General features: G+C 41.5%; 1 protein-coding gene across 13 annotated transcripts in view; it reads left to right on the top strand.

The window, feature by feature from the left end:
* The window catches only part of LOC102097274 (netrin receptor DCC), a 412,480-nt gene that overhangs the window by 367,824 nt on the left and 30,895 nt on the right, over positions 1-13,761 (top strand). For 10 of the 13 annotated variants that reach the window (XM_065044619.1, XM_065044617.1, XM_065044616.1 and 7 more), the window contains 5 exons: positions 1,770-2,008; positions 4,600-4,738; positions 7,046-7,153; positions 8,333-8,527; positions 12,396-12,428. In XM_065044619.1, the coding sequence (XP_064900691.1) occupies positions 1,770-2,008; positions 4,600-4,738; positions 7,046-7,153; positions 8,333-8,527; positions 12,396-12,428 (714 nt within the window). The remainder of the gene's footprint in view (positions 1-1,769; positions 2,009-4,599; positions 4,739-7,045; positions 7,154-8,332; positions 8,528-12,395; positions 12,429-13,761) is intronic. The other 3 variants (XM_065044625.1, XM_065044624.1, XM_065044613.1) reach the window with 3 other exon arrangements.

Below are 13,761 nucleotides of genomic sequence, written 5' to 3'. Positions count from 1 at the left end.
GCAGCCTTGGAAAGGAGCCGCTTCGTGGAAAAACATCTCAAATAAACCCTTTTGGCAAACCAGTAAAGCACAGGACCTGTGTTCCCCAAGCTGGGCGCCAAACAACCCCAGAAACTATGGGTTTGGTGTCTTCATGCAGCTACAGTGTCCAAACTGAAGTTGTATAACGTGCGGTTATACAACTCCAAAGAGGGCAAGAAACCATTTTTCTAGCAAGAGGCTGTGATTTCCAAATGACAGATGTCCACACGTAGATAAAAGCAAATGAAATTTGAGTGGGAAATAGAGGAATTATTTTGGGCCCTATTTTCAGCCGCCGGTGGATTAGAGACATTTCCCTCTTCCTCAGGTCAGTGGGACGTGTTTCAGAAGCTGATTTATCTTGATTGATGGAGTCTGACCATTCATTTTGCTAAACCCAGGCTCTTTCTGTAATCTCCTCTACAGCAGGACTTGGGTTTTCAGTGTGGGAGGGGAAGGAGAAAGGAATTCAGGGTTGGTTAAAATATCAGCTCAAGTCTTATTCACTTCCATCGTCAATTTGTAAGAAAAGAAACAACCACCAAACAGGTATTGCTCACATTCCAAAGCTTAGAGCCAATTCTTCAGGAAAAGAGATTTTCAACTTGCAGAAGCTCAATTCACCAGGATTGGGAAGAAAAAGGAAGATTTGGGAAGTTTTGGATCACTACAACAACTGGGTTCCTTCATTCCCTTCCACACTCCAATTTATAAAGCGGCTTTGGATGAAAGAAGCAACAAAAGGAGGTGGAACCTAATGGCTTATCATACATTTTAAACATCCTCATCTCTGTTTCTTTCCTTCTGAAGACGGTGACCTCCCAAAGTTCTGAATAATGAATTAGAAAACAGTAAAACAAGAACGATCAAGGAGCGTCAGGAGTTGCTGTAAACTGTAGCAACTGTCAGTGAGGAAACCAGTTATGCCTTGATTAATTTATTAGCACATTGTTTTAGGGGGAAAGAAGAAAAATAATTGGAAAAATACTAACCTTTTGGTGTGCTTTTGGTGCACTGCGTTTTGAAATTGTATTTAGAGAAACTGGTAAGTAACGAGTCCATGAGTAGTTTTATAAGGTGGGCCAGACGTTGAGTGGGCGCTCCAAGGAGGATAGAGGTATTTGAACCAAGGAGAAATGGTCCATGCACCCATGTCTGGATATCACACTGGGAGTATTAAACCACCAGTTGCAAGATCTTCACTTCAGCAGGGAAATTCTGTTCTGTTTTGTCTGACAAATGTTTAAGGAGATGCAGAATATGTTCCTTTCAAGAGCCTGAAATGACCAAAAAGCCTGAAAAACATAAAGTCCTACACAGGTGAGATTGTGTCATGTCTATAAATCAGGTTAGAAGGTGACACTCCCTCCACTTTGCCGGTGTTTCCAATAATGTGTTGTTTAAGTGATGTAGTTTTTTTAAAGCAATGTAAGTCATTTTAAGGAGAGTCTGTGCATCGACTTCATCTCGTGTGAAGAAAACACAACTAATGAAACAACTCGTGAAAAATAGCGCCGAGTAGTTTTGTCGTAGTTGATGTAACTGAGGTGTTAGTGATGCGTTCTCGTTTTGCATTAATGCCTTTCTTTCTGTTCTCCTCCTGTTCCTCCTCCTCATTAATGCCATGCATTTAACCCATCGTGACATGTGCCCCTTGGTGGCTGTTTGTGTTTTGTTTTGGTTTTTTTTCTGTTTAACTTACCTATTCATTTAATTTGGAATGCTCATGTGGTGCCGCGTGCACCCAGACCCCATTGATCCATTAGAGGTTGATTTTTATCCTTTGCTTGATGATTTCCCTACCTCAGTCCCAGATATCTCCACCCCCATGCTCCCACCAGTAGGTGTCCAGGCTGTTGCACTTACTCACGACGCCGTGAGGGTCATCTGGGCAGACAACTCTGTCCCAAAGAACCAAAAGACGACGGAGGTTCGTTTCTACACGGTCCGATGGAGAACCAGCTATTCGACGAGTGCGAAGTACAAGGTGAGATTTTAACACATTTAATTTTTGAGGTATTGCATCTGTTCATCTTTTATTTGCAAAGACTCTGAGTTGAGTTGACTCATTTCGTTGGGTTGACTCATTTCGTTGGGTAGACTCATTTAATGAGTTGACTAATTTTTGTTGGGTTGACTCATTTTGTTGAGTTGACTCATTTTGTTGGGCTGACTCATTTTGTTGGGTTGACTCATTTCATTGGGTTGACTCATTTCATTGGGTTGACTCATTTCGTTGGGTTGACTCATTTCGTTGGGTTGACTCATTTAGTTGGGTTGACTCATTTCGTTGCGTTGACTCATTTCATTGCGTTGACTCATTTCGTTGGGTTCACTAATTTCATTGGGTTGACTCATTTTGTTGAGTTGACTCATTTCATTGAGTTGACTCCCCTCAATGAAAATTCTCAATTTAATCAAAAGGAGACTTGCTTCACTGCTGCTTCCTAGAAACCCACTTGAATGAAAATACCATATTTTAATTCCATGTGCTAGTTGTTGAAACTTTTGCTCTTTAATCTTTACCAATCAGATACAAAATAAGTCACAGATCTGGTAGCACAATAGTGTGAGTAAAAAACAATACGAATTGCAAACCCACCCACACCACATAGCAATTCCACCCATATTACATATGCCCAAACGGCAAAAAATGAAGGTTAATTTAGGAGGAAGCTTCTCAGTTGGAGTGGATATGACACCCACATTCCCCATGATGACATTTTTGGTGGAGAAGCTCTTGCCTTCAATCTCTTCTGATTGGGATTTTTCAGCTCCTGCCCCAAAAAACATCTCCAAATGAGTCTATTTAGGTTACGTTATTCCTGATTTTGGTTCACGTCAGCTGAGAGGAGACTTAGGTCTGGCTTTTTGCTGCAGGCTTTGAAGATTTTAAATAACAACACATCTTTACAATGTATAAATCCCCGCACCTTGCTTTTACATCTACGGCTGAACTTCTGGCAGCCTCGGATGCTGACCTGATCTGCAATGTTAGACCTCAATTTTGTATGCTCGTGCAGTTTTAACGAGCTTTTAGGTAATTAAGGATGCCAGAATGATGCCTTGTAATGTTTCGAATGCTTGATCCAAGTTCTGTTTAGAGGTGGATTTCCGTGCCCAAAAAAACAAGGAGTGTAGCACATTTCCCATAGCACTCGCCTGGCCGTTGGCATTGAATTCCCGATTATTCGGAGATTTTCCCATTCAATTCTCCCATTGTTTCAAAAATATATCTCAAATCTAATCTAAAGTAGGGTTTAGCTTTTCCCAATGAAGCTAGAAGTTTATAAATTGAACTTTGCCGTGCCAACTTTGCCAACTGTCCCAAACAGGCCTGGTGTAGCTTTACCCAAGGTACTTGCTGCACTCGCACCCCCTTCATCTCAATGTGATTTGAACTTCAAGGGCGTTTGCAACTCTTGAAATGCTAATATTTAGTATTGAGCGAAAGGGTCGAAGAAGAACACTCAGCTGGAGACAAATAACTTTCTTTTTGGAATAAAAGAACCCGGTGTTTTTATGTTCTACCAAAGCCATTTTTGTCCAGGAATAAATTTGAATTCTATTGTTTTATTCCATGGGTGTTTTGCCTGATCGTGCGGAACATCTGAGCCCTTCCGTAGTGATAGTAATCAGATTTACGTAGCCGCGGAGTATTTTATGCCATAAACAATGTAATTTCTTGTTTCCGGGGGAGGAAGATTCTTATTCCACATATTTCAATCCAGCTTTTAGTCCAAGAATAATTTGTAGAAACTCAAGCGGGTAGATTTTGCCATCTTTGGCAAAGAGTTTATGAACACGTAGGTTCTAAGTGATGCCTTATAGAGGGAGATTCTCAACCCCTTGTAGAGATAAGTTGAGGATTTTACACCATATTTATAATATTCAATTTGTCCGATAATTTTCTTCTCACTCGTCTCCTTTGATACCAGTGCAGTTGGGCTCCAATTCTTCCAATTGGCTAAAAAAATAAACGAACAATTTAATATTCATGTCAACATCGATATCTTGAGCCGTTCATAACGTATCACGGCGAGGCACATCAATAATATGTTTCACATGTAATCTAGTATAGAAACATATTATATTAGGCAAAGCAAAAATGTATTTTGTTGATGCGAAAAGGCATCTTGGCTCGTATTTCAATCTCTGTCATAAATAATGTGTTAATCCCAGGAACTGGGAAGTCTTAATTAGGATCATTCTAGTGGTAAAAACGCTTTCTGAGCCCCACTAACAATCAGGAGATAATAAAACCTTTATCTTTTGTAAGGAACCCATCAAATAGGCTGGAAATGAGTGTTGAAGTGATGGAAAAGTCCCTATTTATTTTCCCCATGTGAAGGACATAGGGTTGGCTTCCAATTTCCATCAGAAAAAAAACACACAGCTTTGTCTTGGGAAAAGAGAAAGAGAAAGCCTCACAATAACTTATTTAACCACCGGAATTATAGGCAGCAGGTCGAGTATCGTATTTATGGTCCTAAAAATCCTCCCATGAATCGCAATAAAGCTGTTTGGCTTGCAAGAGGAATCCATCGTGACTCGAAAGGTGGTTTTTTCTCTTTGCAGTCGGCGGACACGACGGCTCTGAGCCACACGGTGATGGGGCTGAAGCCCAACACCATGTACGAGTTCTCCGTCATGGTCACCAAGGGCCGGCGCTCGAGCACCTGGAGCATGACGGCCCACGCCACCACCTACGAAGCAGGTACAGGAGGGCTTTTCTTGGCTTTATTAATCACCAGAAGCCTTAATGATGTAAAACCATAGCGTATGTGCCAAATCATCTGCGTTTCTTCACTTTTTGTCATGTCATGTCACATCATTCTACGGTGTCATTGCAAGAAGTCGGGAGATGGTGGCACATGCGTGTAGCTCTTTGCCCCATAATATATTGAATATCTGGGGCTTTTAATGCTAATGATTTAAAATAGTTTTTGCTTTTTGAAGAAACCCAAGATCAACTATTCTCTTATTAAATAATGAGTCCACCACTTCAAAACTCACTTAAAACGTTGACTTATGAAGTTCTGCGTGGTTTTCTCTCAAGTTCATGACTTGCCATCTTATCCACTTAGTCAAAATAACTAAGTGACTTCTACCTAATGCTTTAATCATGAACTAAAGGGATATATTCAAAAATAAAACACCAGGTCTGTTGACAATATTACGTGGACACATTTTAGCGGTTTGCTGGGTGCTGGTCCAACCAAGACCTACAGAGTCGCAGTGACTGAAATCGCCTCTGCAAAATTAAAGACAGAAAAAGCACAATTAAAACAAAATAGGCAAGCGAGACGTCTTTTCAGCTTAGAGACGTAGTGATCTCTATCAATAAGAACATCCCCTCCAAAATGTAATTATTACTTTTATGTGCCATCGGTTAACACAGTAGGGAAATAGGGCATTAATGGCTGCACGTATCCCGATCCCTTTAAACAAGGGTAGAGTCTTCCAATCAATTTACACTTCTTTTACGATAAGTTATTGAATCCCCTTTTGAAAATCCCGAGTAGATTTGCTTTTAAATAACTCCACCAAACCACGCTGCAGAACTACTCCATTTCCCATTCTTTATGACCGCCTATATATCTTGCTATACTCCCTTGCCCATAGATAAGAATGTCTGTGCTTTCGCTTCGAATATGTTGCTTCATCATCTCTTGTAGGCAGCAACATGTACCAATGTACTACACGCTATATTTATTTTCCTGAGGGTGAACTGGCCCTGAAAACCCTCTAAGTGCTGGTACAAATCACCAGATACCAAATGAAGTCTGCTGGGCAATATTGATTTGTTGGTTGTTTTCTATTTTTTCGTTTTTAATGAAAACCCCAGTACGCGCCAGTTAATTAACAAAGGGAAAATAAGGAGGGATATATGCGTCCTTAGATTTTCCCTTGCGATCGCAATGCAATTATCTGAGCCCGGTGGAATGGCTCTGTTAATTAAGGGCATCCTGCGCTGCTGATCTTTATTGCCTGCTCTGTACCCGTTCAACGTGTTGGATTTCCCGTCATGATATTCAAGAACGCACATATGAGTCTTCGAGCTACGCGGGGTGTGAATGAATCACAGAATCCCAGAATGTCAGGGATTGGAAGGGACCTGGAAAAAGACTTACAAATTTATGATTTTAGCCTCATAAAAGAGAGAAGATCTAGGAAGTGAAAAGGTTATTAGTTCAGGAAAACACATCAAAAGGGTCAACACCAACAAATGGAGCCCAGTATTGAAGATGAGGATGCTGTTTGCATCCAGACGGATGGATGCGCTTTGGGAGAAATCCAGTTGTTGTGAAGCTGGAGAATATTGCAGAATAGGCTTAAGCAAAAGGAATGAGAAGGGGAAAATGATGTTTAAAATCAAGTGTGATTCCTTTATCTTTTGCAGTTTCCTGAAATAGCAATGCGGCCCAAGGTAAACTGGTTTTCGACTGCTGAGCTGGTGTCCCGAGCTGAGTAGCTTGAAATGCAACACAACCCCCTTGAGAAAATAATAATAGTAATAATAATAATAATAATAATAATAATAATAATAATAATAATAATAATAATAATAATAATAATAATAATAAATAAGTAATAATAATAAATAATAATAATGAATAATGAAAAGTACTGACAATAATACCTTTTGGTGGCCACATGGGCGGAACACGGATGCCGAGATGCTCAGACACCATTATACTCTTTATATGCTCCAAGTCATCGACGGCCTCTATCAAAACCAACTAAATGACCAATGAGCTCAGCACAGATTTATTACTCCTCTCTCTTCAGTATTTTTGTTATAATTGCCCATTATTCCATTCTCATCCCCCTTGCAATTTGAAATACCAGAGACACCGTGCAAGATGTAGTAAAGCGGACGCTGCAGGCTCAGAAATCCAACTTCCTGTCTTTACCGCAGCGGAAATAGAAAATCGAAGGATTTTCTGTGGTGTCTGCAGTGTGTAAGGAATTCAAAAGAAGGTGAATAACTTCTCTTTTCAATTCTTTTTACTGTTTTCAGCCCCCACGTCGGCTCCCAAGGACCTGACGGTGATCACGCGGGAAGGGAAGCCCCGCGCCGTCATCGTCAGTTGGCAACCGCCCCTGGAAGCCAATGGAAAAATTACCGGTAAAACCCACATTATCCTCTCTTTTCCTTTTGATTTCATTGTCCTGTTCATCTTTCACTTTCCCTCCCTTTATTGTGTTTTTTCTAGAATGCTCTTTGATCTGATACTGTTTTATTTTCTCTCACTTTTATCAGCCAACTTGGATACAAGGCAACATTATGAATACAGCAAGATCTAGAACTTGCGGGACATGCATCTTTTATTTTCACTATATAGGTTAAAAGTGCAGCAGCCTAAGTGAAGGTTTCATGGGCCGTGCTGCTCAAGGATAATTAGAAATGACTAATAATAAGCACTTTGTTTGGCGATAATGCGCCACATAATGATAGGTTGGGAAAATTTATTGGTTGATATTTAACTTTACAATAACGATTTAAGGCAATAATGCTCAGGAAAAAGACCCTTATATTGCCTGACAAAATGATCATTTTAGGCTGTTAATAGACATCTCAGAGGGATATAATTACTAGGAGAAATATTGTCCAGCTTCAAAAACATGTAGTTGATGGTCGCTGCCATCCAATGGGTTGGGGGGTGTCCCCATGTAAATGCCCAATAAAATCAGGATATATTTCCACGTGGATGTCGCCCCGCGATACCGATTTTGAGGTCAGACTTGGGTAATGTGGGTAATTGCACTTGATGATCTCAGCAGCACTTGACGAGGAAGATGTTTGGGTGAAAAGGTTCTGGTTACACTGAAATTTAGATGTTAGGGAGGAGAAATGGGCATTCGGGTGGACAATACGCTGAAGTGAGTGGGAACGGGCCTCAAGGGAAAGGGAAAGGAAAGGGAAGGGAAAAGGAAGTGAAAGGGAAGGGGAAGGAAGGGAAGGGGAAGGGAAAAGGAAAGGGAAGGGAAGAGGAAAGGAGGGAAAGGGAAAGGGAAAGGGAAAGGGAAAGGGAAAGGGAAAGGGAAAGGGAAAGGGAAAGGGAAAGGGAAAGGGAAAGGGAAAGGGAAAGGGAAAGCTGCTTCTTTTTCTATTGGGTAAACCTATTGGCCGGCGAATGCTGTGATTGTGGCTTTGTCCTACAAACAGATGTTTATTTTCATGACGTTCCTCAAGGATGTTTTGACGGGAGGTCCATCCCTGCTTTAAAAAGCAAACACTGATCTGTTGAAAATCTGATTTTTCGCTGCAGTTTGTAATTCTGATGGAATTCTTGTGTTTATCCAGCTTACATCCTCTTCTATACATTGGACAAGAACTCTCCGATTGACGACTGGATCATGGAATCCATCGGCGGCGACCGGCTCACCCACCAGATCATGGACCTTAACTTGGACACCGTCTACTACTTCCGGATCCAAGCGCGCAACGCCAAGGGCATCGGGCCCCTTTCCGAGCCCGTTTTCTTCCGCACGCTGAAAGGTTTGGATCTATATCATCTGGATACTAACAATCTATAGGATTTTCTTACGGTGGGAGCTTGCGACTAATTCCGCGTCAGGCAGAAGGCATCGCGCTGCTTCAAACTTGTTGGGAGATGAAAGCGAAACGTCGCACGCCGTAGTTGGCAAAAGTAAAGCACATAATGAGGCAGGAGCTATATATTTTAAATTCAATCAGTTGAGGGAAAGCACTTTGACACCACTTAGCTTTCTAGCGTCAATAATAAAGGTAATTGGAGCTGACGGGATTTCTCCAGGGAGGTTCCTTCGCGTTTTGGATCCTCGGTGGAACCTGTAATGAGTCGCTCCTATTAACAAAGGTGCAAAATGACGCTGAAAAATCTCAGCAAACTGAGATGCAACTTGACTTTGCGCGGGGAAGATATTTTCAGCACCTCGTTATTAACAACAAACTAATTAATACCTGATCCTCCTCCCTTAGCAGCCAAAACAGGGGCACCCGCTTTGTTTCCAGCTGGTGTTTCGGCACCGATGTGCCAAAGAGTCCATTTCCAATGAAAATTGCACATTAAAATTCCTCTTCTCCCTTCCTCGCCGCTTGCTGTGCGAAGCCTTGACATGATCTACCCCGAAATGATTAGTTATGAAGATGTAAGCGAGATTAATATTCGGGTTTAGCTGTCACTCGTTCATCGGCACCAAGGTAGGAAATGACTTTCACAAAAGACATGTAATTAATGAAAAACTCCGATGGCATAAGCAGCAAAGCTGTTCCAGGGAAGGAGAGAGCAGGTTATTGCTGTGTCTATACAGAAAACCCAGCGATTTGGATATCAAATTAACATCTTGGCGGAAGGTGGTTGGAACTGGACGCAGGTTGGGCCTGAGAAGTCACGGCTGGAGGGGAATTCGGGTAATTCGGCCTCAAACCTGGGCCTGAAAGGCTTGGAATTAGTGTTCACACCCAAGCCTCTTGTTAATTAATTCAAAGTGGCTTCATTTAAGCCGAGCTGCAGCAAATCCCAGCAAAACGAGCGCAAATTGCCCTTTTTCCTGCGCTAAAACACGGCATTGACCGTTCAAACCGGGAGTGAAAAGCCTCCTGCAACAGTTTCCATGAATTAGAAAGGAAAAGAAAAATGATATCAATTTATTCTGAGCTTATCACCCCCTGCCCAGGTTTGTGGGACTTTCCTTGTCCATGGTGTGTTTTGCTTGGAATGAATTATTGGGAAGATCCTGATTATTCATCCTCCCCTGCCATGGAATGGGAGGAGATAAGACTTTGCGGGCGCTTCGTCTCCATCAGGGGGATGGTGCCAACTTAATTTCATGCTCAACAATTTGTGCCAAGCACAAGTCGCCTATTAGGCTGAGTTTAAAATGAGTCGAGGTGTCAAGATATAATAACCACAGACTAATGAGATATGAAAAGATAGACTCGGATATCAAACTAAACCAAAAGATTAATGCGCGCGGTATCAGCTACTTTGTAATGTTTACACAACGCACCATGAAGCTCATTTGGGAAATGAGTCTGAGATCAGACGGCGCCAACAGATACCAGAAAGATGAATTTACGCGTTTGTTACATCTTGTAATAGCCTACAAGGGCTATGTCTAATACCCTGCCATGAATACTTGATGATATCCACCCTAAATATGTCATGTTCAATAACATTCGACTATTTTTTTGACAAATCTGTCCCTACACTCGAGGTGAAAAGACTTTCTGAAGTCTTGAGTGCATTTTGAATTATGCAAAAACATCGCTTTCCTGCCCTTAATGATTATTAGCAGATGTGGATGTGCCATATGGTGACATGCCGGCAAATCTACGTCGCGATCAGAAGGCGTCGTAAATCACGAGCAACTACACAGCGTCAAAGACCCACCAAGTCGCCCACCATCTTGTTCCATGTACATAAAACTCCGTTACTCGTGTTGTAAGCGCGACGCGAGTATTTGTAGCGACTTTGCTAATGAAAACGTAGCGATCTGGGAGCAAAAGGGGTGTTTAGTAGTAAATAACGCCACCGTGGAGCAATGACTTTATATTCTTCCAACTTTATGATAATATCCAGGCAAACGGGCAAATCTTTGGCTGATGGGGATTGTCGTTACGCTGCAAACTTGAATCAATCTACAACAGGTCGCATCAGTCGCTCTTTTTCCGCTCTGGCTGGTTGAATTTATCACTTAAAGCATAAAGAATCTGATACAGGTGTTCTTAGGGACCTGGAATAGGAAGGTAAAATGGATTGAACGACAACGGTTTTGTTCTATAGTTTAGGCCAAAATTTGAGGTTATTACTAGGAGTTTATTCTTTACTGAGTCTCGATGACTTCAGTAAGTATTATATATACATAGATTATATATAAATATATATAGAAGAGGAGCAAAGTGCCCAAATAATATGTATATTTTGCAGCCTTTTGCAGTCACGGCTTTTCCCTAAAGTTAAATTCCAACTCTCAGCGTTACATTATTTTCATGGCATATAAAACGTTCCGAAACGGATGAAGTTGCAGAAGGAAATCAATAGTCGGGAATACATTTGAAACGTGACAACCAAAGAACGAATGGATGAAACGGCGACAGGAAGGAGGATAAATTACTTGTCAGTGATTCTTTCTTTCTGTTACAGAAACAAGCAAATCTCAGAACCGCGCTTACTACGTGTGTTTTCTCAGCTGTACTTATTTTGGATTTCAGCCAGCCTTTGCAAACAGACCTCGAGCACCTTTAATTACTGAAAATTAAAGAACCGTTCTCCGCCTAGCGGGATCCCACCAAACATTTCATCAATACATAGAAAATTAAACTGGTTGCCTGTTAAGGCACCTGTAGCCACAATAAAGAGCTGGATGAGGTGGGTTGGGAAGGGAAGATGTGCTGGGGATGCTTTGGGGCAGCATTTCCAGCCCTGCAGTGCCCTCTAATGCTGCTCCCCGGGCTGGTTCAGCATCGCGTCCCGGTTCAAACTTCAGCCGCTTGGCATTAAGACGTTTATCCCCAGGAAAAGGTGATAACCCAGGTATAGCACCCGGACTTTTAGGCATTTCTATTTAACTTCCAGATTCATGTGCCAAATCACTTTTTTTGCCCCAGTTTCCAGTGATTAAGCTTCTTGCATCATTTACGAAGCGGAGGGTTGGGTAATGCTCGTTCATAGTAGCTACTGATGAAGTTTAATTCCCTCCGCCAGAAGTTGTAGCTGGGCAGGAAAGCTTTTAATATTGAAATTTTTTTAATATTGAATTTTTTTAATATTGAATTTTTTAATATTGAATTTTTGTAGTATTGAATTTTTGTAGTATTGAATTTTTGTAATATTGAATTTTTGTAATATTGAATTTCTGTAATATTGAATTTTGAAGTCTTGTCTGGCGCGCTTCAGATCATTGATGGTTATTACGCCAAAACCATGTAGATAGTTTTAAACCCCTTTGCAAGAAGCTGAAACAATGAGACTACAAGTCAAGCTGAGTTTGTAGGTGGTTTGATTTATTCACAGAAGCAGCTTCTCTCTCGCTTTCCCTCGTTGGTTAATTAAACTTCCCGGATCATATAGAAAAAGAACAAGAGGATGAAAAAAACACCGCGGCCAAGGTTGCACATTAGTGAAAATATGTGATATAAGGCACGTTTTAGAGTTCGGGATGATGCTTTTAGTCGTGTGGTTAAATTTTAGGTCGTCCTATGAGGGAGTTGAACTCAACAATCCTTCTGAGTCCCACCCAGCTTGAACTAGTGGATAATTCTGTGTTTGTCCTCTCAGGATTTCTCTGAGAAAGGGCATAAAGCTCCTCCTATAGTCAATGGGATGTCTGGGTTTGCCTCCGAGGAGCCGTCATCTTCTAATGCCATTCTCTCTTTCTTGCAGTCGAGCATCCCGACAAAATGGCCAATGACCAAGGTACGGTGCCATCAATATGTCACTTTTCTTTTGGGGGACACACCGGGGAGGGGGGGACGTGCTCTTCACCTGGGCCGCACACCTGATGAGGCAGACGCTGGCGTGCTAATTAATCTTGTTAATGAAGTTCTGCTCGGCTGAGGCTGCTGCTTTGATGGGGAGAGATGTAAATGTTTCGGGAGAGGAAATTGTTTTGTCTCTTTTCTGAAGGGCCAATTAAAATGTCAAGCTCCTTTGTATGAAATACATTTTGAGTCTCTCCGCTGCACTTCTGAATAATTCCCATTAAGTATAATTAAGCTCGGCATAATTTCCAGGTTCCTCTTGCACCATTTGGTGGGTTAGAGATGAAAGTTCAGAAGTGAGAGATCATAAATCATCTTTTCTCTCAAACCAGCAGCTCGTGTTTCATAATAGCAAGGTTTAGTCAACTTTTCAAGGCATTAGCATGTAAGTTTTCCAAATATGAATATATGTCTGATTAGTCTCGGTTCCTCCGCTCCTATCTCCATTTGAATACTTGTGAAGTCTGTTGCTAGGATATTTTTCTTTAGACCTCTTTATTCCCAAGTATTTCTTTTAATTATTGTACATTTTTGTGACATCTGCCGGAGGAAACAATCACGGGGACGTTTGTAAAGCTCAGGCCTGCTCTTGGGAGGTTTAGTTGGACTTGAACTCTTGACTTCACACTAGTTTAAAAGGCAAAGCGAGGTCTAAACTGCAAATCCCCAGCTTCACTTAACAGCTACTGTCTTAATGAGTTAACTTGCAAGAAATAATTCTTAGGGAAGGCAATAAAGCGCCATTTAGAAGATCCAAGTCAACTCTAGACCCTTTCTTGGGTTTTACTTTGAGCTGGAGTATCGCTGGACATAACCCAGAGCATATTTTGTCACCGGGTCATTTTACTTGTGCGCATTGTGTTCTTTGTATTTTTGTGCTTTAGGATTGTAGTAAATAAGAAATTCTCCGCCTTTAGTTTTATCTTCCATAGGCTTGTTGATACCTGAATGCTGTTTCATCTTTACGTGACCTCGATTCATTCTATTAAGATCTTGATCATCAGGCATCTCTGGCAAAGCCAAGTCAACAGGACCAGGCCTCACTGTGACTACTCCAAGCACCAGCATTAAGATGAACAAAATCAAACCGTCTAAAAGCTCATTTACCTTAGAAATCATCACAGCGAATTCTTTAATCACCCTGAACCAACCGAAGTCAACGGGAGACTTAAAATTACCCGGTGCTTTGGACAGGGCCCTTCGAGCCGTCTCTGCCACCAACGCAATTCTTATTGAGTGGCATCAATTAACTCCGGCGGGTCATTTGT

The sequence above is a fragment of the Columba livia genome, chromosome W, assembly GCF_036013475.1.
Source record: "Columba livia isolate bColLiv1 breed racing homer chromosome W, bColLiv1.pat.W.v2, whole genome shotgun sequence".
NCBI classification, from domain to species: domain Eukaryota; kingdom Metazoa; phylum Chordata; class Aves; order Columbiformes; family Columbidae; genus Columba; species Columba livia.
Note: the sequence above shows the minus strand (reverse complement) of the source record. Positions and strands in the feature narration are given on the sequence as shown.